The following is a 25,310-nucleotide window of genomic DNA, read 5'->3' on the forward strand; positions in this document are numbered from 1 at the left end:
CTTTATTGATTGATTGATTTGACAAGAACCCTCACTTTCCCCCAGTGTAGAATCACAAATCCTTGCACTTATTAACCTGAGTTCGCCTTAAAAAAATAGAAGTTAATTTTTTTACAGTTACTTCTTATTTCAAGGTTTTTTTATGGACAAAAAATTTAATAAAATAGCTTCACTCCAAACCGGCAATTATTTATTTCTGATGTTTATGGCTTTCATTAAAAGCTGGAATAAATAAATCCAAGTTTTTAATGCTTTTCTTACAATGACATTATGACTGTATGGTCTTTTCATAATGGAATGTAAGGCCTATGGTTGCTACTAGCAATTTAAGAAAAATAATAAATGCACCTTTCAATATTATTTGATGCATAATTAATAATTAATATTTATTCTTGGCCATGTTTCAATAAGATTGAATATTATTCTCACAATTAGATTACTTGCTCTGGGGAATAGTTTAATCACCAAAAACTATTAATACTATAATTTTTTATTAATAAGCAGTCTTTTTAGCAATTACAATCTTTTACATAATTTTAATCAACAAACGCAGGAGTCCCAAACGTCAGAGTGGAGACTTAACCTAACCTAACCTATTTTAAAATATCTTTTTAAATGCCAAACTCCTGCGGGGGGCTTATTTGTATATTCATATCTTAACCTATAAACCTAACCAGTATAGAAATACTTTAACACTCCTGCGTTTATCCACTCCGACGTTCGGGACTCCTGCGTTTGTCCTGGAACCAACAAAATATGTACTACAAGAAAGTACATCTTTAAATCTGGGAAGTATAAAAGGCAAACTTTAAATCAAAGTTAATGTTTGAGGCCAGAATAATAAATTTAAACTAAGAAAAAGTTATAATTAGACACACTATAACTTATTTGAATTATTTTCATATACATTACACATATTTCCTTCAGGAAATATTTCTATTGCTAATTTTACTAAAAATTGTTTTAAAATGCAAAACATTTAAATACTTGATATTAATAGCGAAAAAATTATTGTATGATATTTGCTTTCCATATTGAATATTGCTAAATGTGCCTTTGTTTTTTTTTATTTTCTGTTGTCTGCAGTCAGTTGAGGTACCTCAGGTTAGATATTGTACCCCTGTAACATGCACGCGCACAAATTATCTAAATTAGTCCTACTCCTTACCTAACCTAACTAGATAACTTTGTATTATATAGAATAGAGTGGCATTAATGTAATATTATACCTTATAATAAAGTAACAGGATGTGTGTCTGTTTGTACGGATGGATCTCGCTAACCACTGAACCAATATGGTTCTCCTTTGTAATGTAGCTTCTTTTAGGTCCAGGGAAGGTTTTTAACTATTTTTGTGGAAGGTTCCACCGCCCTTCCAAGAGAAATCGCCCCGAGAAAAAATCTTCAAGAAAAATTTTTTACCTTTTCTTTTTAAAACAAAAATAGAAAGTGGGATGTGTTGGGTCTACTTTCCCTCTCCCCTCAAGGGCCACTAGAAGCCTCTAGGGGCGTAACCGCTAGTTTACTTAAAAAGCAATTACTTTGATATTTAAAAGTAAGTACATTAATGCCACAAACAAATATGCTAGCTTTTATATTCAGATAACTGAGTGAAATCGCGAAATCTGGGAAATTCCTCAATTTTCTTAAAGTTCTAAAAAGAAGGTCTGTTTTATTTTTAGAATCCCGGGCCATATTTCGCGGATTCACCCAACTACAGACATTTATATAACATCAACTAATCCTCAGAGTTAATTGCTGAGAGCTTTTTAATGAGATACATTAGTGGATACTTAGAACAATTTAATGTTATTCTTACAATATGCATTGCTTTTTAGTTGGATTTAGTTGTAGATTTTAGGATAGTGTAAAAACAGCTCTGCTGTTTCGAGTCTTGACCAACTAAAGATGTTATTGCATTTTATAATAGACAGCTTTCCGTGGGTATTAAAATGAAAAAAGTATATGGTTTAAACCGTTTTGTTAGCCCCGAGGGTCCAAAGGAAAGGGCTAACAACAATGGTTTTAATTTTAAGATTTTTATTTTAATATTCGTGGAAAATTGTCTGTAATACGATGCTGAGAACCGGTTCTAATTCAGCGGATATAAATCAGTTCTAAAGCCATACTGTAAAACTGATTGTTATACTATTACTAATATAATAGGCGTGTGAGAAAGTAGTATTAAGAGTACATAGAGAGGCGATACCAATTATCAGTACTTTTTTAGATTTACCAAAGGCTAGTGATGATGTACTCAATGGACTTATATTAGAAGAAAGCTTATGTGCCTAAGATCAAAGTTAACCGACTAGTCATAGCCGTAAATTTACTTTAATTTCACATAGATATGTTATAAACAAAAGTACGTTCAATATTTGAAGTTGGACTGGTAAAATGTTAAGTATAGGTGATGAAGGTACATTCTAAAATTAGTTGATATTCTCGACATTAGCTTGTACTGTTAGTTTGAAATTTGAGTAGAATTATATTGCTCATGTGGTTATTTTTGATAAACCTACAGTATCATGTAAAGATTTTATTTCAAAGTTGTAAAAGGATAGCTTTATTCTTTCATACATGCCAATAAAAGAATCCAATAATTTTTAAAAAGATCTTATTTTAGAAGGTTTTAAACTATCTTAAACAATGATGACAACATTCATACGTTCCGAAGCACAGAAATATGTCAATTAGTAAAATATCAAAGAAATAAACAAAGGATATCCAATTTCAAATGAAAGCCGATACCATCGCATTTTAGACAAACTGACAGACAGTGAGTATTATATGGAGAGTAATAGTTCATTAAACTCTTCATAGCCAACTATCTTTACTATTCACATTCCCACTGTAAAAATAAAATGACTATTACATAACAGTACCGACAGACCCACTGAAAAATATACAAAAACTGTATTCACAATGTCGTAGGAATCTTTACCAAAAGTTTCAGCTTCTTATCCCTAACAAGGGCTGAGAAAATCACTTTGTCACTGTAACATTACGGACAGAAGGACTAAGTTAGTTATTGAGTAACGTCTCTACTAGAAAGTATTGCCTCTCAAGTATGTAATGTGAAATTCAAACACCACACTAAATAAGGTCTAGACAACTTTATATCCCAAAGAAGCCTTTTTAAGATAGGTATAAAATGGGTGTATTGTGTATTGGGAAAGATATTTACTTTTATTTATAGCTTTAAGTTATATACCCTATAAGTTAAAAAAAAATCTAGTGGTGATTTCTTTATGGATGGTAGCGGTCCTCTCCCTAAAATAATAATATACTTTCACAGGACCTATGAGTAGCTCCATTGTAAAGGAAAACCACATCAGTTAAGCAGTTTGCGAGATCTTTTGGTACACAGAGACATTATGTTACTTACCTGTGATAAGACTTATTAAATCATCAAATCAAAATTCATGAAGGTCCCCAAAGTTGCTAAGCTAAGTTGTCTAGTCTATTTTATTCAAGTATCTGACTATTTTTTACTGGGGAAATCCACTGAAATCAGGCAGGTACTAAAACCTGATTTATTTAATCCTCTCCTAGTGTGAGGTGTGAGCCATTATTTCTCGCCATTTATGTGGGTCAAAACAGTTTAACTGTAATTTAGTCTGGTTTTGAAAAGTTAGTTTTATTCTAATTTGAATAAAGTTTTACACTTTTTTGGAACTTTAGAACGCAAATTAGAGTAACAACGCATTTATAATCTGATCTAAAATTCCGTATTGATTTACTCCAGAATTATATAAATAACTACATTTTAAGACTAAATTATTTATTGACTTACTTCGCTAATAACATTTTATCTAATAATTCTAGATATAAATCAAGTGAATGGGATAATTTTATTATAGAAAATATTGCTTTTTGGCAATAACTATAGAGATGCTACGCTTTTTAAAGCATGTTTGAATTAGATAAGATGATTCTAACTAAAATGCCTAAATTAACGGTAGCTATTAAATCAAATAGAGAAAGATAGCAGTTTTTAAATGAAGAAAATATACCAAACTGCCTGACTGAATAAAAGTAAGGTTACTTATTGATATTTAAGCCTAACCTACAAACAAGAATAGAATTTAGCTTTAGCAAGGAGGGAGGGGATATTGGGCTGTTTATTACACTAGTCCCCAAAGTTTTATATTAATATTTTTGTACTTTAGTTAGCTTAACAACATTACGGACTTTTCTTGATTTTTGAATGGTTGATTAATTAATTCATGTCCAAACTTTTCAAGCATAATTTGTAATCTACAGAAGGGAAACTTTTGTGTATCATTATTGGGGATGTAGATCAATTTATCGACATTGTCTTATCCCTTTAGATCACTGTGAATTTAGACTTTGATAAACTTAAAATAGTTGGATAATTGTTGACATTTTATATTTAAGCGTAGAATCACTTTCTTACCCTTTTACAAATCATAAAACGATTTACAAAAAAAAACGTAAAGGTAATGATATTGAATTTATAAGCAATCAATCCTTGTCAATGATTTATAAATAGTAATTATACCTAGTTTTCAACAACGAGGCCATTTCCCGCGTTCCTTGTATTTTAGAATTTTATATATTTTTTTTCATTTTTCATATCTCATTAAACACCTTCTAATATTTATGATTTGTTAATATAATCTTTTCTAGAAAATTTTAAATAAATTGAAAAGAAGGGGAGTGGGGGTTAACTTTTCGTTATTTGGGTTGTTAATTTTATACAGGTTGTTTTAGGATATAGTAGAATACTGGGTATCCCCGGGGGGTTAGGGTCCATCTTAGGCATTAGCCATATTTTTTTATAATTAAATAAAGAGAAAGTATTTTTGGCTGTAGGGCCAATATACCTTTTTTTATAATTGAAAATGAAGGAAACCAATAGTGCAAATGTAAAACATTATTCTCTATGTCTATTGCGTCCTTGATGAAAAGGTTATTTTCTTAATCTAATTTATTTTTTTGCATAACATCTCTACAAGACCATTTCCAGGAATTTTATGCAGGTGTCATATTTAATGTAACTAGCTCATACACCCTAAGTGGTCGTCTAAAATTTTCACTTTAAGCTTGAAAAGAAAAGTTGTAAAAAATGTATACATTGATTTCTCTTGGGAGGATGGTGGTACCCCTTCCCCCCCCCCCCCCAACAAAATATCTGCAACCTTCCCATGAACCACGAAAAGCTATAGATCCTGTCACCTTTATACAGTGTGTTTTTTTATGAGAACTTTTTTGAAAGCAATTTTACCCCACTTATAGTTATCAGAATTTAATGATTAATGGCTTATTTTCTTCGTTTTTTAAGGCAATTAATAGAACAACCAAATAATATTTCATTTTTTATTTAAAAAGTACAGTAAAATCTAAAATTCAAAACTTAGGTGTCAACATCTAAAAATGGTTTTAGCGCATTTTTCTTATGCTCAAATAATCAACCTTTTGCAAGAATGGCTGCTAAACACTTCAAAGTTGAGATATAGAGCTAAAAATGTATACAGATACTATTAGGGACATGTACTAGAACATATCAAAGTTTGAAGGTCATATCTCAACCAGGGAGGGAGTACTGGCCCCCCAAAGTCGACTACAGAAAATCCATTTTTTTAAGAAAAATGCGCTAAAACCATTTTTATATGAAATATTTTTTGTTGTTCTATTAATTGCCATAAAAAAAAACAAAGAAAATAAGCCATTAATCATTAAATTCTGATAACTATAAGTGGGGTAAAATTGCTTTCAAAAAAGTTCTCATAAAAAAAAACTGTATAATTATATAGGTTTACATATTTCTAGTGATTTCATAAAGAAGTCGAAAAGGATCAAAATGAAACTAAAAATATTGAATATTTATAGATATGATAGATATGAAAGCCAAACAAGTAATTGATTACATTACCTTCATAAAATATATTGCTTATTATTAGATCCTATCTTTTTGTTCTTGTTTTGATTCTGGTTATCAGCTTAGGGATAAAGGGATGGTTCCAAATATTAATTCCTCAACAGAAGTATAATATAATTAATTATTGCTTTTGCCTCAATGTATGTGGAAATATATAATCTGCACTCCAATATTGAGATATTCAAATCATGATTAACAAATATAATTTTATAATTTTTAATTTATCATCTACTTGCGTCTATGCCCCTATAGGCCTCTCGAATCATTTCAGTGGGAGGTTGGTGGGGGGGGGGGGGAAGTCGACCTCAATTGGAGTAATTTTTTGGGCGATTTATCTCGGAATGGTTGTGTTACCCTACCAAAAATAGTTATGAACCTTCCAAGGACCTATGAGAATATACACTCAGTTAAGCAGATAGCAAGATCCTTCAGTGCACACAGACAAACATCCTGTTACTTTAGCTAAGAATTGTCATTTATGTGTTTATAGTTCTATCACTTTATCCCTGGTATATGTGCTGTCAAGCCCCAGTCCTTGGTCAACTGAAAATTTATCGCCTATTTCTTCCCTAATTTCCGAAGTTGTACAGCAGATAACCCAAATAATGCAAAACCTATTTTCAGCTACTCCCGTCAAAAGGAAAAGCGATATAATGTATAAACGATTTATACATTATGCATTCTATATTTTAATTTTTTTGGAAGTTTGAAACTTTTTGAGCTAGTAGTAAATATTGAGATAGGCTGAGGAAACTATGTACACAATCGGAAACTGAAATTCAGGTGACACAGTCCTTGGCATTTATTATTAAATTATGTTGATCAATCATACAAAACTATCATTCATCTATTAGGGTCAATATCAAAACTATTTTGCATATCATTTTTGATTATTTTATCTAGAAAACAAAACTATTTTGAACAGATTAGCTAATCTATTGAATATAGATAGAAAAAAATAAATATTTAACAAGTAAAAATGAATGTAGATTTAACATCGATATTATGACAGGATAAAAATTGTCGTCATTTTAGGTTGCTATTTGATCTGTCATTCATTGATCAGTTCGTTTATCAAGTAAGAGTGGAGGGTATGTGGTAAATGGGTGATGGGAGGAGATCTTTAATTCAGCCCGCTGCAAGTCTAACTTTATTATAGAACATGAAAATCTGTTGTAAGATCCAAGTAACAATAAATCCATTTGAATGAAACATCAAAGCAATCTTTGAAATACTAATATTTATTAATGCTTATTACATACTAGCGGCTTCGCCCCTAGCCTCTAGGGGCTTTGCCCCAAGAGGTAATTAAAGAATAAATGTAGTACATGTGATGGATCTTCATCCTCATCATATTATAATTATACATCATCAAAAAATAATAATTATAATAGATCAGGTTTTTAAAAAACTAACAAATAACTCCATGTTTGAATGTCCTATATTTATGTTACTGTATACAACAAAGTATACATCTGTCCCCCCCCTGTTTAGGTATTAAAGGTAAATATTTGATTTTCTGTGTAAATGAAAATATCTAAATGTGTTTAAACTGCATGTGGGTGTGTGTGTGTGTATATTTATGTATAGTGTTAGACAAGATCACTTAATACGCCAGTTGACAACCTATAACCTTCCACTTTTAATAATGGCCGGATATCCGGCCATTTTTAATATCCGGTCGGATACCAGATATTGAAACTATCCGGATACCGGATATCCGGGTGATTTATAAGGCTGGATGTCCTGTAATTTTCCGGATATCTCGCCATTTTCAATATCCGGCCAGATATTGGTATTCGGCCTTAGAAATCAGCCGGATATCTGGTATCCGGCCCAACCCTAACTTTTAATATTTTAAAACTTGTTGGGCTATTTTCTACCTTACCTAACCTAAGGGAACATTATACACATATATTGTTATGTGGATGTTTATGGTTAGTCCACTTGCTATATCAAGAATTTTGCTCAGTAATCTATGTAGTAAATTCACCTCTGTAATTTATACATTATCTAATCCAAGTTTATATTTTTATAGGTCAAATATCTATGTTAAAGTAACAGGATGTCTGTCAGATCGTGTTAACCACTGAACCGGTATGGTTCTCTTTTACATTGTAGCTTTTTATATGTCCTGGGAAAATTATCTATTTTTATGTAGGGTACCACCATCCATCAAAGAAAAAATACCCATATAAAAAATGTGTTTTTTCTTATTTAGACTAAAATTGAAATTGGGATCGAATCCCACTCCCCCATGTGCCCCAAGAGGCTTAGCCGTTTTTCGATAGAAATGTTAACTGCGATATTGCCCTATTAGTCTTATGTGTAAACAATCTGTTTTATTGACACAATAAAACTAAATTTGTATCATACACAAAAAATGGAATGAAATTCATATGGGGGAAATTTGTTAATATTTTTGTCTATTAATGGTTTTGATAAGTAAATTGTCTATGTCTTATATTTTATGTAAAAAGCATGATTTATTATAGTTTATAGAAAAACATTAATTTTTACACGCAATTATTTAAAAATTAACGCTTTCTAATAATGAAACAATTTCATTTACACATGTCTATTCAAGATTTATCAATACTATAAAAATGCATTATAAGAATTTTTAATTTATAAACTTAATTTTTTTATTAGATCTAAAAACGCAGCAAATCGAGTGCTAACGAACGACACAAAAACCCTCCAGCATAGAGAACCTATACAAAGGGTAGGTAACTCTTAGTTTTAAACAACCTTTCAATAATAGGATGTTCGTCTGTAGGAGAATAAACTATCTTATTATTATTGAGTATCTGATTCTGTACCAGGCTACAAGTATGAACTATCTAATTATTTAGAGAATATCTGATTCTGTACCAGGCTACAAGCATAAACTATCTTATTATTTAGAGAATATCTGATTCTGTACCAGGCTACAAGCATGAACTATCTTATTATTTAGGAAATATCTGATTCTGTACCAGCCTACAAGCATGAACTATCTTATTATTAAGGGAATATCTGATTCTGTACCAGCCTACAAGCATGAACTATCTTATTATTTATGGAATATCTGATTCTGTACCAGCCTAAAAGCATGAACTATATTATTATTTAGAGAATATCTGATTCTGTACCAGGCTACAAGCATGAACTATCTTATTATTTAGGGAATATCTGATTCTGTAACAGCCTACAAGCATGAACTATCTTATTATTTATGGATCATCTGATTCTGTACAAGCCTACAAGCATGAACTATCTTATTATTTAGAGAATATCTGATTCTGTACCAGCCTACAAGCATGAACTATCTTATCATTTAGAGAATATCTGATTCTGTACCAGGCTACAAGCATGAACTATCTTATTATTTAGGGAATATCTGATTCTGTACCAGCCTACAAGCATGAACTATCTTATTATTTAGAGAATATCTGATTCTGTACCAGGCTACAAGCATGAACTATCTTATTATTTAGAGAATATCTGATTCTGTACCAGGCTACAAGCATGAACTATCTTATTATTTAGGGAATATCTGATTCTGTAACAGCCTACAAGCATGAACTATCTTATTATTTATGGATTATCTGATTCTGTACCAGCCTACAAGCATGAACTATCTTATTATTTAGAGAATACCTGATTCTGTACCAGGCTACAAGCATGAACTATCTTATTATTTAGGGAATATCTGATTCTGTACCAGGCTACAAGCATGAACTATATTATTATTTAGGGAATATCTGATTCTGTACCAGGCTACAAGCATGAACCTCCCCAAACGCCGCCTCACATTCTACTTCACTATTGTACTTTCAAGGTAAAAAAAGATGAAAGACTGATATAGATTGATATAGAACAGATTGTCTTATATTTTTTTAATAAATAGGTAATATGGGGTGGTGTTAATCATTTGATTTATACTGCAACGGTCCCTAACCCTGCGGGGCTACCCTGTACCCTAACCTAACCTGACCTTACGCAATAAAAACAAATAAAAAACTATCCCATTTTTCAATTTATTTTAATTAATGTTCGGGGGGAGGGGGTATCAAAAGGGTACTTTGTGTGACAGGTGAAAACGTCTACCATAACATAACCAACATATGTACATAAGGACCAAGTTATAGCGTAGCTTTGCTGAAAAAAAATATTGGCTAATTAACCATTTTTATCCTTGAAGAGTAGACAAACAGTTAATTTGGCCAATTAGATCTCTTGACAAAATTTTCTAAAGTTTTTAATTACAACTAATTTATTTGGTAAACCAAATCTTTAAATGTCAATTCCCTAAATAAATTTTATAAAATGTCAAATTTGTTAGTTCCAGTGATTTTCCAGCTATAATTTGGCTTATTTTATCAAATTAGAAATTATAAAATATTTTACCAACAAATTAAAGTACTAGGGTTAGCTCCTGTTCTAATTGGTTAGTCGAATGTTGTCCTATTATATAAAGTAATAAAGTTCTTTTATCTGAAGTTTAAGATTTCTATAACTGCTGAGACGATTAAGTTCTTCATTTTAGGTAAGCTTAACATATATAGGTACTGGGAAAGATCTTATTTTTAGGTTTCAGTCTTGGGATGGTTTTAGGCTATTTTCTGCTTTTTTACAACACCAGAAATATAGAGCCTAGAGGCGCAGCTACTAGAATCAAAAAAGAATTATAACAAATGTTACCAACAAATTAAATTAAGGGGGTAAGCTCCGGTTCTAATAGGTTAGTCGAATGTTATGGCAAGTTCAAACTAACAGTTATTACACTTAAGAAATTTTTGTGTGATGCTGCTCTACAATTCATGCTTGGTTGGTCCACCTCTGATACGACATTTGTTGATTTAGGTGGTTAGGCACGGTCAAATATTGTACAGACAAAGGAACTATATTTTTTACTAGACCATTTCGTTTTATAAAAGAGTAACTATTTTGCCTTCAACTTTTACAATCGTATTTTAAATTTAAGCTGGATCGTTTTAAGTAAATGAATAATTTGATATTAAAAAATAAAGGCCATATCATCTTTATTATATCCATACAAATTTTTTTCTTCAGATGCAATGATCCTTTCCTATATAATAATTTTAGATTTGTTCTAAATCCTAATTCATAAATTAGTAAGGTTTTTTCTCTGCCTTCAGATTTATATAACTACTCAACTGATAGAGATCTCCATTATAGGCAAGATTCATGTTTTTCCCAGGATGGTTTCAGACTTTTTAATTTTTAGATTTAAATCTTGGGATGGTTTTAAGTTATTTTTCTGTCCTATCCCTACGATTTTAGAATATGCCAGTAATTTAATAGTGTGATATTTAATTTTGTTTTCTATTTAGGTGGTCTGGGATTGGATTATTCTGGCTTTAACTTTCTATACTGTCATCATTGTACCTTATAATCTAGCTATTAACAGGTAAGCTTGTGGATTTCACTAAACATTATTTTTAAACCTCAGAGGGGGGCTCTGATGAGACCCTATACTGTCATCATTGTACCTTATAATCTAGCTATTAACAGGTAAGCGGATGCTATCACTCAAAAATATTTTTAAACCTCAGAGGGGGGCTCTAATGAGAATCTATACTGTCATCATTGTACCTTATAATCTAGCTATTAACAGGTAAGCGGATGATTTCATTTAAAAATATCTTTGGACCAACCGATCTCCTTCCTTATAAAATATTTCTACCCTTCCAGGGCCTTGCGGATGCTTGGTATTGTCACTGCGAAAGTCTTATAAGCTTTACTTAACCTAGCCTTGCTCCTTTTAAAAGAATTTAAAAGTACATTGCTGATATTTTAAGGTTGCTGCTTCTTCAGGTTAATTATCTTACTAAAATTTATCCCAGATAAAATTTTTTAAATCTTTAACAAGTTTTTTACCGATAATTCGTTATTTTTTATCATCTAAAAGTGCAGCTACTCTATAATTGATGTATGTTCTGTTCATTGGGACGTATCCGTATGTATTCCTCAATCATTGAAAGATTTTAAAGCCATAAAATTCATAAATTGTACTAAGTTATTTTCAGCAGTAAATTCAAGATATATAAATAATTATTTATATATAACTGAATAAAATCGGTTTTAACTGAATTTATGCATGTAATTAAAGTATTTTCTTATTTTTAATAAGATTCATGGAAATGCATTTTATTAAAAACAAAAAAAAATATAAAAGAAACAAAAAAAAACAATTTTCTGAAGTACGTTCATACGTCCGACAATAACTACGTCAAGAATATGCAAAGATGCTCTTGAAAAAAATATAAAAAAAAACATAATTTACATAAAAGTAGATATGTTAGGCATGGACTTTCAAAAAAATTTCAATTTTAACCCTTCCAAAAAGGACGTCCAGGCCTATATGATATAAAGATTACCCCCCCTCAAAAAAGATTTTGAATTTTTACCCCCCCCCCAAAAAAAAAAAAAACTTAGACGACCTTGAATTTTAGGTACATAAGAAATCATCATTTAGTACTCTCTCGTCATTGCCTACCTAACATAATTGTATTTTTTCTTGTTTTAACAAGAAAGAAATTTTTATTAATGAGTGGCGTTGCAATAATGTAAATTTTGATCAAATAACTAGGTATATTTTATTCTATATTTAAAAATGTCAAATGGGAATTCAAATCCCCATTTTGAAATTATACGTGCGTTTTCGTATTGCTTTTAAATTGATATTCATGTTGCATATAGAATTAGTTTCAAATTCGCGGGAAAATTAATTTATATTCTATAAAAAAAATTAGTAAATGTGTAGTTATGACTGCACATTCAAGTTTCAACGAACACACATTTTCAGCTATTGTTCCAAATATTTTTTTTTATTAGAGAAACCAATAAAAAACAATTCCTCTTTTTTAATTTTAACGGTACGCGTGTTGTTCCGACTAAGAAGCATATTCTTCTTCTTAATATACAATCTTTATTTTGTGCAGTTTTCTTCATATATCATATAGGTCAAAAACTTCTTTTTGAGAACATATTTTTAAGGCTTATTTTAGGTTAGGATAGGTTAAATAGGTGTTGGAAGCATTATGTAGGGCTTAGAAACATTTATTTTCAAAAATTAGATAAAAACACAGTGGGGTATTACTGCTATCTATGAAAGCAACCACTTTTGTGTTATGAAAAGTATTGTTATAATAAATTTACAATAACTAATAGCTGAATATGTTCCTATTCCTGCCAACATTGAAATATGAGACACGTTTGCATCTCATACGGGATACAGTGATATGTCAATGGATATAGAATACGTGGATATTGCGAGAGATTCTCGTATACTCTGGTAGAATATTATCCCAGCTGGCAAATGTAACCTAACATATTTTAAACCATCTGCGGGTGGTTTAATTGTACATTCATATCTTAACTTAACCTAATCTGTATAGAAATACTTAATTTAATTAATATTTTAACTCTCCTGCGTTTGTCCACTCCTGCGTTTGGGACTCCTGCGTTTGTCCTGAAACCGATACCAAACCCCCCCCCCGCCCCCCACCTTATGACTTTACCCAATCTCTTCGTTTGTATTGTATGACGTCATTTTTTAGTAACTTTAAGCTGCTTCACAAATCTCAAATCAAAGTGCAAAAATTCTGTTTCATTTTGGACTTAATGATAATGACTATCTAATTTTGGACGAAAACATATATTTTATCCAATTTACATATCCCCATGACCTTTGACCACACATTTCGTGGAAGATATTGGTTTTTCCAAAAACTAAATTACGTGTTATGATTAAAAGAGAAAATTCTGTTAATATTCCAAGATAGTTATACTCTAACAAGAACGGTCATAATCCTTAAAATAAAGTAACAGGATGTCTGTTTGTGTACTGAAGGATCTCTCTAACCGCTCAACGGATCGGGCTCTCCTTAACAGGGTAGCTTCTCATAGGTCCTGGGAAGGTTTATAACTATTTTGGGGGAGGGTACCACCACACTCCCAAGAGAAATCGCTCCTAGAAAAAATATCCCCCCCCCAAAAAAAAAATTAGAAATGATAAATTGGGTTATCAAATTCGACTATCCTCTCCTCTAGTAAAAAATCTTGTAATAAAAAAAACATTCATTGTTTTGAGCTATGTAGCTATTTTAGCCGGAATTTTATTGTTTGTATAACAAACAGCAACGCCTCTAGAGACCTAGGGCCACTTAAAGACGAGGGGAGTGAATCGATCTCCCACTTTCAGAAGCGATTTCTTTTAGGAGAGTTGAGGTACCTCTCCTCAAAATATTTTTTTCTCCTGAACCTATAAAAAGCTTCTCGGTAAAGGGGACAATATCGGTTCAATAGTTAGCAAGATTATAAGCTACAGACAGACATTCTGTTAATTTGATTGTTGCATCAAAAACATTTATTTAGTGCAGATCACTTTCTCTAATAATTTGATTTTCCAGTATAACTTCGCAACCGATGAATATCTGCAGGATTAGTACCGGTTCTCAGCCACACTGAAAAAAATCATGTATCGTACCGTATTATATCCAGTTTTCTACGAATTTAAAAATGTACAATCATAATATTAAAACCAGTTTTGTTAGCCCGTGCCTTTGTCATCTCTGGACTAACAAAACTGGTTTTATACATATAATTGTACATTTTTATATCCGCGGAAAGCTGTTTATAATACTATTATCTAATTCAGGATGGTTGCCTTGATCAGCAAGATGCCGGCAGCCACAAGTTCTGTCCGCATGGTTGTTCTTGACTCTGTTGTTGATATATTCTTCTTCATTGATATTGTTTTCAACTTTCACACCTCTTTCGTCGGCACCAGTGGCGAGGTTGTCACGGATCAAAATAAAATTAGAAGGTAAATAAAAAATTCACAGCTAATTTTATTATCAGTCAGTTATTCCTCAACCCTTATTGTAACTGGACAAAGTGTCTCAAAAATCAGCCATGTGACGTCATAAAAATAAGTTGGATGATAGAAGAAGTGGGAAAGAAAACTCCTAGGAAATAAATGGATAATCACTCAATTTTATGACGTTACATGGCTGATTTTTGAGTCATTTTGTCCAGTGACACCCTTATTTTTGAAATAGCCACTTGAGATATAATTAATTCTAAACTAACTTCTTTGATAATTTCTAAAACAAAGCTACTCTAAAAAGCAAAATTATAGATTTGTGCCTTTAAAAATTCATGACTACTTTATCACACACAAAAAAAAATCTTTTTTTGCCCAACATTTTTTGTCTGAGTTGTCTCGTGTTATAATTAAAATTTTGTTGACATATGACAGTTTTTCCTTGATCATAGTAAAACATGAATGAGAGAAAGATAGCATTTTTACTATTCTATGCACAGATTTTTTCTTGAATTTTGGGGGAGGAAGAAGTATTTATCTGAAAAAAAAGACTAAATTGTCTGTAATATTTAATTCAAGTTTTGTTGTTTCTATTCTTAATTGATAACAATTACAGTTTAATATTGTGTACCATAATGTAGAAAAGCATTAAGCATTGAAATTTGATTTTAAAGAACAGTAGATTTAGGATCAAATATTTTTTTTCAGGAAAACTATCCCGGTTGCTCTGTTATTAGTTAAATAACAGATCTACAGTAAAGATGTATATACAGACAACTACCTCCCTTCCTATTTTAACGACCCTTTTTGTCTGCTTCTAAATTATTTTCTGTTACTTGGCTGTGTTAATATAAGCAACACCATTGGTTAATTTTCAATGACCCAATAGAAAGGTTGCACACGGTTGTGGCGATGGGGAGATACAGTTATTTAACCCTTTCTCCCTCTAGTGTTTTAGTCTAATAGTTAAATTTTTGTTTAGACACTATTTGCGATCAGGGTTTCTAATAGACGTGATGGCCTGTCTACCTTACGATGTTCTGGATACATTCAGTGAATATGCTACTTCTTATACAGATATATTTAGTATTCTAAAGGTAATTCAATTTCTGGCCATTTCACAAAAAGTACCTTGTTAAGCACTGTAACCCACCTACCCCCCCCCCCCCCCCGTTATTTTTTTCTTTTTTTTAAAGCGAAGTTTTTCTATAATTAGGGTCGGTCCGTCCATCCGTCAGTCCGCCACGGTTACCTCTTTTAGTTAATTTAGGCATGTTAGAATTATTCTATCGATTTCAAACTTTGCATGGTGATTTCTTTAGTAGTTAGGTAATACTTAGAAAGCGTGGCAACTCTATAGTCATTAACAAAATGTCCGTAAGTCCATTTTAAACATGTTGATTTTTTACTTTTTTGACATGTTATTTTTGTATGTTATAATTGTCCGATTCAACTGATTTAATATTTTGTATTTTTTGCAGTTTTGCAACAAATTTACTTACAATTTTGTTTATACTTATGCAATAATAATTGAGGTTATATTGGTTAATGTTTAACTCGAAGGGTTAGCGGACCACAGGTATAACCCCTGCAGGGTTAGGACTTCCAGTAGTGGTTAGGCACAAGAAAAATAACTACCTCCCCAACTTAGTGCTCGACAATCACTTTATATAAAAGTACCAAATATCTACTAACTGTTTACCAAAAATGAAGTAATAATCTAACTCTCTTGAAGTTGATAAAAAATCATTAATATTTAATTTTCTTTAAAAATCTTGTAGTTTTTAAAAATGAGTAAAATAAAATAAAAACTTAATACTCAAATATTTAGTAAAAAAATTATATAAATACACTTCTTGAGAATTCGCTTATTGATTTCTTTTCACACAAAAAATCCTCTAGTTTTTATTGATTTAATTATTTTTTAATATTTAGTTGATGCGGCTGTTCAGACTTGGAAGAGTAGCAAGGAATGTTATTATATCTTTAATAAAAAATTTAATATCAAAATATAATTAAATAGCACAGCAATAACTTGCTTTAATTAACTTTAAGACCATTAACACACTGTATAGGGACCGGCAGCCGCGAAAAAGCCTCAAAGCCCTTTTGAATGTTATATTTTTTTTTTAAAAAAGGAATTGCTATATTTTGGTCAGGTTTAGACTTTCAGCTGATTTTGAAAATTGTACAAAGTTGATTTTTGTGAAGTTTTCAGGCAGCTGACGCGCGGCTGCCGAGCCCTGATATAATCACTTTTAATAAATCAAGGGGGATTTTAAAATCTTGAAACAAAATTAATGATAATATTGACTTTTATCATTACAACATTCTGAATTGATAGTTTTTTCTCAATATATTCAGTTTTTTACAATTTTTTTGTAAAAGTAACAGATCAATAGTATAGATGTATATACAGATAACTACCTGCCCCTCTTTTCCAAGGACCTTTTTAGTCTGCTAGCAAATTGTTTTTTGCTACTTGACTGTTTTAAAATTCTAAACTCTATGGGTTGATTTTTAATGACTTAATTGAGAGTCGGCACTAGGTCCGTCGGATGGGGACATACAGTTATTTAACCCCTTCCCCCTCTAGTGTTTTACTCATCATGGCATAATTACTTACAAGGAATGTCGTTGCCAAGTTTCATCATGCACAAACAACTGCTGCTAGGAATGTTATTATATGTTGCCCATTGATACCTAGATAGATAATAAGATAGATAGGTAGATAGATATGAAGATAGATTGTATGATATGTAATAAGTCTAAGATAAATTTGAAAATAGTTTATGTCTTCTGGATAGGATTAATAAGTTCATTTAAATTCACAAGCATGGCAACAAAAATTAAAGATTATTTTTAAGCCATGAAAATATGAAAAAATGTTATATTTTCTTTTTCCTTCTCCTCAAAACTTTAAATTTTTGTATTTGAATTGTCATTGAGAAGAATTTTACAGAATATTAGTTTTCAAATCTCAATATTTTTTTAAAGAAATACCTGATCACCAATTTTTTTGCTTGGATGTTAACTTGAAAATGAACACACTCTCAACATACATGAATATAATGTTAATATATGTTATAATAGCACTAAAACTATGTAGAGCACTGCACAGATTCTTGGAGTCCAGTTTTGCTCTCCTACTTCTGATGCTATCTTTCTACATGATTGTTGTTCACTGGTTTGCTTGCATTTGGTAAGAACAGTTTTAGAATTGCGTACCTATTTTGTATACTTACTTTATTTGTCCTTTTTGATATAATAATGATGACAACGTCCATAAGAGCAAAGCTCTGAAACGGTAGAACAAACTAACATTGCCACTTGAAGAGTTTAAAACTAAATACTAAGAATATTAATGCATAAAACAAAATTTAAGAAAATTTGTTAGAAAATTTCTTAAATACGGGACACTGTTTCAGGACATACTTACATTTTTAGAACTGGATTATAGAGATGCTTCGCTTATAACATTTTACCTTGTTGCAATCGGTATTCAAAAAATCAGATAAATAGGATAATATTAACATTCAAAAATTTGTTGTCAAAAAAGTAAAAAGTCAGCTTGTGTTTATTCTGGCAACGATTATAGAGTTGCTACCCTTCTAAATCTTACCTAATTGTTAAAGGAATCATCATACAAAGTTTGAAATCGATAGGACAATTCTAACCTGTTTAAATTGACGAAACTAGCTTTTAAAAATTAGTGTATGAAAGCAAAAACTTTTTTTCTTGAAATTTAATTATTACTGTTTGCAATTCATTCGTTACACATGAACACATTTATCCTTGTATATGAAAATTGATTATAATAACAGTAAGCGGTGGAAGGGAATTAGATACAATTTTATAACAATTTTACTAAAATACTTCAACTATACTTATAAGTACTTATATAAGTTTTAATGTATCTATACCAAATATAAATTTTTTTTTAAAATAAAAAATACAAAGTTTAGCAGAAACAATATTCTTTCCTTAAAAATATAGATTTTCATTTAATTTCTATAGAATAAATCAACTTCGACATTGAATTATAAATTGAAGATTAAAATGTAAAGTGCATAGAAATGTAAAATTTATGGAAAGTGCATAAATCATTTAAATTAATATCTGTAAGCTCAATGTGAACTGTCTTTATTTTCCTATTCCAATAGATACCCTTCATTTGTGTGATTTATTCTCAGGTCACTAGGATCTTTACAAAACAATATACTTCCATATGAGTTTTTTTTTTCAGGGATATACATATTTTTTTCTATAATGTAAAATATCTCCTTTTTGTAAATCTACACCCCCCCCCCCCAAGTGCAAAAAAGATTAGAGGTATAAAGTGTTACTTTCAGGAAATTGAATAAAAACAGTTAGAGAGGGGACAATGGGCTGTTTATTACATCAGTCCCCAAAGATTTATAATAACACTTTACTATTTGTTGGCTTAACAACTTTGAGTTAAGTGTTCAAACATTTCAACCACTAATTTTAATCTACAGAACGGGTAATTTTATGTATCATCATAGGGGATGGACATAGATTTATCAGCCAGTGTCTTATCCCTTTAGATCCCTGAATAAAATGAGAAATAGAGTAATAAGCATTCAATGGTACTATGAAGGCAATAAAAAACAACTAAAATAAAGTATGAAAGTTAATCTTATTCATGAATAAAAGTAGAAGGATAAAAAGTATTGGCATATCATTTAGAAACCAAAGTTGCATAAAATTACCAGCAATCTATTTCTTTATTGCAATATGGAGTTACTCAGCATTTTATACATATTTTATCTTATACATCTCTGCAGATAAAGAGGGCTCCTATTGTATAATTTATTCTTTCCGCTTATTTGAAGTAAAGTGCCTGTATAGGTGACTGTGTCAGACTGTCAGTTCAAAACTATTTTTTTTTTCAACCTCTCTTCTACTGTTTCTTTATTGGCCCATCCCATAGATTAAACAATCAAACAACTGTTGAATATGAAACCATCAATTTAGAGATACCTTCCTCATATCTATCAGATTTTATCACCTACTTCCCAGCTTCTTTGCAATCAACTTTCAGAGATCCTGCCCAAGCTGTCCAAATCCCTAGAAAAACAAAACATAAATTGTCAAGTACAGAGTTGGATTTTTAAGCTAAAAAGTTTGTCTGTATTTCAACAGTGTTTTGATATTTTAATTGATAGATTTAAATGCAGACAACCATTTTGTCTCAAAAACCCAACTCAGCAATCTCTATTCTATTCTATTTCTGTTACAATCTATTACTTCAATGAAGTATTTAAAATGGTTCTACTTTAACATATCTACTTCAGTCTAAAGATAACCTTATGTTTAGATTGTACTATTTGAAAAAGTCATTGATATGAGAAGGAATTTTTTTATGTTTTGAAAACAGTCATCAAATCTAAACTATAGTGGATATCATAGGAATTTGGTCATAAAGGAATTTAAAACTCTGCATATTGTACTATGAGTGTGGTTTTATTTTGATAAGTGTGAAAGCAAACCACACCAAATTTAAGTAAACAAGCAAAATTTAACATTTTTTATAACAATTCTGGTGTGTCCTACTATATAAAATAGTAAGTTGTTTTGTCTGAACCTTAAGATTCCAATACTTACTGACCCAATTGAGTTCTCTATTTTGGGAAGGCTACATGCTATTTATTTTCATTTCATCCCTTTCAAATACAGAGCTGCCAGATGCTAGAGGCCAAGCTGCTAATCTTAAACAGCTTTTATCTTATAGTAAGAATTTTTATTGATTAATTCTTTATCAGAAATTATTTTGCTCTGGATTGGTTAACCCTCAGTTTTTTCTATCTCATTTTCTGTGTGAATGATAGAGGGCTATATATAACTGATTAACTTTTCAAATATGGGTATGACAAATAACTGAGAGTTGGAATTTTTTAATATCTTTATTCTGGCAGGCCAAAGGATGCCAGCAAACCTGGCAGGGTCTTCCAGGTATAGAGCAAAATATTTCTTACAAATACTAAAATATCCTCTAGAAGGAAATCCTTATATAAAAAATAGGTGTTCAAGTCAATTTCAGGTTACTGGTTGATCCTGCAGGTCCTGATCATCCAGGTCTTCAGAAATTTTTAAAAGGCTCCTGTGGCCACAATTTTTTACTTAGAGACTTCAAATTTTAAACTTAAGCTTTTCCTACATGTCTACATAACGTTTTATGAATTTTATGAAGATCAAATTTCATAAAAATCGTTTTCCTGCCAACCACTGACTTTGGTGGCTGGCAGCTGCCAAATACAGCCCCTGAAATTTATGTTTCGAGATTTCTAATATAATATTTTGGGGGGTTTCAATATTTCACCCTTCTGGAAAAACCCTTTGCGTTCCACTTTACAAAGGGTTTTTCTTTTCAGCTATCATTACCTGACATATTAAAAAAGCAGCACTATGAAGATTTTTAAATATCTTTTTTTTTAAATTGGGTTATACCAATTTTTCAATCTATTTACTCTTCATCATTCATAAATAAATCATCTTCAGTATTCTGAAAAGGATAAACAGAATTTAACATAAATAAAGCAAAAAAAAACTAGATAAAAAGTATCTTAAATATATTTTGTAACATGCGTTTAAGCTTTTGCTTAAGTCGTGGTCAATGTATTATCTTGTAGTATGATTACCCAATTTAAGAGAGCACAAAGTACAATTCTGTCTGGTATAAAAATAGCCGTGGTCTACTTAGCATTTAGTATATCCTACCTTATTTCATTTTGTCACGCAACTTGCCTCTCTTCTCTATTCTACAAATTAATCATATTATCTATGTCTCTTATTTTTTTATGTCCTACATCTAAAAATAAAAATATTATATCTTTTCCTCCTCTGCGGTTAACAAAAATTTGTGATTGATTAAAGGTACACAAAAAATATGGGAATAGTCCCTTTCTTGGTAACGACACTTAAGGGTCGATTCGTCGTATTTTTTAAATGGTTTTTAATAGGTTATTTTAGGTTAGGTTAGGTTATATTGGGTAGTGTAATTTCCCCGCAGGGGCTAGAAATAGAAGAAAAGCCTCTGTTAAAATACGAAGAATCAAAGGGACTATACCTAAAAATATCTTATTTAAGATCGTTATAAGGACTTTTTCTAATGTTTTTAGAGTTGTTACGCTTTCTAAATGCTTTAAAGGGAATCATCATACTAGGTTAAAAATCAATATATATAAATTTAACATGCCTTAATTAACGATAAAAGCTATGGTCCTTACGTACCGATGGACGTAAAAACAGGCATAAATCAACTTATTATTATTGATTTGAGGAGCGCAGCTACTATATATCTATCATATTTACAGGTATATTATCGGGCATGGGGACCTGAACAACGGGGTCAGATTTGGTTGGCTGTCCTCCCTGGGAAACAAGACCAACCAACCATTCTTTGTAGACGAAATACAAAACAAAACTGTGGTAATTATGAGGGTTGGGCCGGATATCCGGTTTGGCCGGATATCCAACGCTTATCTATATCCGGCTGGATACCGGATATTGAAACTACCCGGATTCCGGATAACCAGCTAATTTTTAATGCCAGATATCCGGTTATTTACCGGATATTTGGCCATTTTCAAAATCCGGATATCCGGCATTTTAAATCAGCCGGATATCCGGTATCCGGCCAAAAAAGTATCCGGCCTAACCCTAGTAAATATTTTAGACAATAACCCTCAAACTTTTTCATTTTTTGTTTGTTACTTTAGGTCAAATAAGGTTAGGTTATTTTGGATTATTGATAGCCCTAGCAAGGGTTAGGTCAAGGAATAAACCTCCTGCCTCCTCTTATTTTATTACTCGTTAGGAAAGTAGCGTGCTTGATTTCTAATAGTTATTTATCGCATCGTATTATAGGCAGCTTATTGCCGATACTAAAATGAGAAATTATAACATTTTAACCAGTTTTATTAAATGTGAGGGGCTGCAGTCACGGGCTAACAAAACTGGTATTAGTTTATAATTTTTATTTTAATATTCGTGGAAAATTGTCTGTAATACAATGCTATACATGATTTTTCAGTATGGCTTAAAACCTGTTATAATCCTGCGGATATTAATCGGTTTTGAAGCCATAATTGAAAATAAGGTAATATTAATTATTGTCATTTTTTAAATGCTATTTTAAAGTTAAAATTAAAATTCTGGATTATAGGTTGTCTAAGTATTGGCCCAATTGAGAATTATGAAAGTAAACATGTCTTTTTTATTTATAGAGTAGGAGCGCGCTTCTAATTATTTGACAATATAATTATTAATCCAATTTAGTAAAATTAACCAAAAATAACTACCTAATAACAAAACACTTGACGTAATTCATTATTTTGTATTATAATTAATTTTTTAGCAGAAATAGGGGGACATGCCAAATAAAGATCTTTTTTCTGTCTATATTTCATACTAGCGGCTACACCCCTATGAGAAGCTACCCTGTAAAGGAGAACCGTACCGGTTCAGCAGTCAGCGAGATACTTCGGTACGAACAAACAAACATCCTGTTACTTTATTATAAGGATGATGAAACATTTTATAAATTAACATTAAATTTGATATTATTAACAATTTCAATATTTTTATTTATTTTCTTGATATCATATTAGCTAAGGCCCTTCGCCCACAACAATTTTTAAATATTAAGTACTATTTAAATTCAAGGATGATAATATTATTAAAAGTATAGCTTAAGAAATAAGACAGTCAGACAAAAGACTTGATTAAAGAGATTGTCGCCCTTGAAAACGCCATGCCAAATATAATTATCAACGAAATGTTATTTTTACAATTGCTAAATTAACATGACTATAGACTGCTTGAATATTCTAAAATGTACCATATTATTACTATGCAAAGTTTGACAGATGTAGGACGATTTTAACATGCCTGAATTTGCTACAACAAATTACATTAAAAGTTTTTTTTACATCTTTCCAACACTTTGATGATGTCAAAAGAAACAAATTAAATGAATATCAAATATCAGTTTACCATGAAAAGTAAAAAAACAAGGATGACAACATCCATAAAAGCGAAGCTCTGAAACGGTAGGACTAACCGACATTAACACTTGTATAGTGTCATAACTGAATAATCAGAATATAAATGAATAACAGTCAAAGCAAAATTGTGAGTAAATTTGTTGAAAAACTTTTTGTACAGGAAAATGTTTACGGACATACTTACATTTTTAGCACTTATAATAGATTATAGAGTTGCTTTACTTATAATATTGTATTTTGTTGTCCCAGGAATCAATACACCAAAAATCAGAACAATCGGATAATTAGATCACTTAAAAATATGTTGTTAAAAAAAGTAAAAACAAGGATGACAACATCCATAAAAGCGAAGCTCTGAAACGGTAGGACAAACGGACATTAACACTTGTATAATGTCAGAACTGAATAATCAGAATGCGAATGTATAAGAGTCAAAGCAAAATTGTAAGTAAATTTGTTGAAAAACTGCTTGATACAGGATAATGATTATGGACATACTTACATTTTTAGGACTTTATAATAGAGTTGCTTCGCTTATAATATTGTACTTTGTTGTCCCAGGAATCAGTATACCAAAAATCAGACCAATCGGATAATTAGGTCACATACAAATTTGTTGTTAAAAATGTTTAAAAAATCAACATTTTTAAAATGGACGTACGGACATTCTGTTAACGATTATAGAGTTGCTACGCTTTCTAACTCGTACGTAACTATTACAGAAATAACCATGCAAAATTTGAAATCGATAGGATAATTATAACATGCCTAAATTAACAAAAAAAGCTATTTAAAAAAGTAAAAAAATCAACATGTTTAAAATGGACGTACGGACATTTTGGTAATGATTATAGAGTTGCTACGCTTTCTAAATCGTACCTAACTACTAAAGGAATCATCATGCAAAATTTGAAATCGATAGGACAATTCTAACATGTCTAAATTACCGAAAAAAGCTATCCGTTACGGACGTACGGACGGACCGACCCTAATTATAAAAAAGCTTCGCTTTTAAAAACAATATGTTAAAAATGAACGTATGGACATTCTGGTAATGATTATAGAGTTGCTACGCTTTCTAAATCGTACCTAACTACCACAGGAATCACCATGCAAAGTTTGAAATCGATGGGACAATTCTAACATGCCTAAATTAACGAAAAAGCTATCCGTCTCAGACGCACGAACGGAAGGACGTACGGACCGACCCTAACTATAGAAAAGCTTTACTTTTAAAAACATTCAAGTTTCCTTTTTCTGATTTCAGTCCAATGTCTTATTCGTAATCAGAATACTGTTATAATAACACTGTACTTTTAATCTTGTTTTTTGTCTTTTTGTACACATAAAGTACAAACAAAGCTGAGTTTTATTGGTGGATTGTATTTGTGTAGCATTTATATTTAGCCTCTTCTTATTTGACTTAATAACTTTGGGGACTTTTTTGAAATCTTATTGGTTGGTTAATCAAAATGAGTGTCCAAACGATTAAACCGCTATTTGTAATCTACAGAAGGGGTAATTTTGTGTATCTTCATAT

General features: G+C 31.0%; 1 protein-coding gene across 1 annotated transcript in view; it reads left to right on the top strand.

The window, feature by feature from the left end:
* Positions 1 to 25,310, top strand: part of LOC145321651 (potassium voltage-gated channel protein eag-like) — a 78,570-nt gene that overhangs the window by 17,060 nt on the left and 36,200 nt on the right. The window contains exons 8-17 of the mRNA XM_080163140.1: positions 1,087 to 1,104; positions 8,558 to 8,630; positions 9,645 to 9,728; positions 11,245 to 11,321; positions 14,574 to 14,741; positions 15,724 to 15,838; positions 16,677 to 16,707; positions 17,367 to 17,412; positions 17,848 to 17,943; positions 22,079 to 22,193. Coding sequence (XP_080019266.1) covers positions 1,087 to 1,104; positions 8,558 to 8,630; positions 9,645 to 9,728; positions 11,245 to 11,321; positions 14,574 to 14,741; positions 15,724 to 15,838; positions 16,677 to 16,707; positions 17,367 to 17,412; positions 17,848 to 17,943; positions 22,079 to 22,193 — 823 coding nt within the window. The remainder of the gene's footprint in view (positions 1 to 1,086; positions 1,105 to 8,557; positions 8,631 to 9,644; positions 9,729 to 11,244; positions 11,322 to 14,573; positions 14,742 to 15,723; positions 15,839 to 16,676; positions 16,708 to 17,366; positions 17,413 to 17,847; positions 17,944 to 22,078; positions 22,194 to 25,310) is intronic.

Source organism: Acartia tonsa, chromosome 6 (genome assembly GCF_053477335.1).
Source record: "Acartia tonsa isolate MP-2025a chromosome 6, ASM5347733v1, whole genome shotgun sequence".
Classification (NCBI taxonomy): Eukaryota; Metazoa; Arthropoda; class Copepoda; order Calanoida; family Acartiidae; genus Acartia; species Acartia tonsa.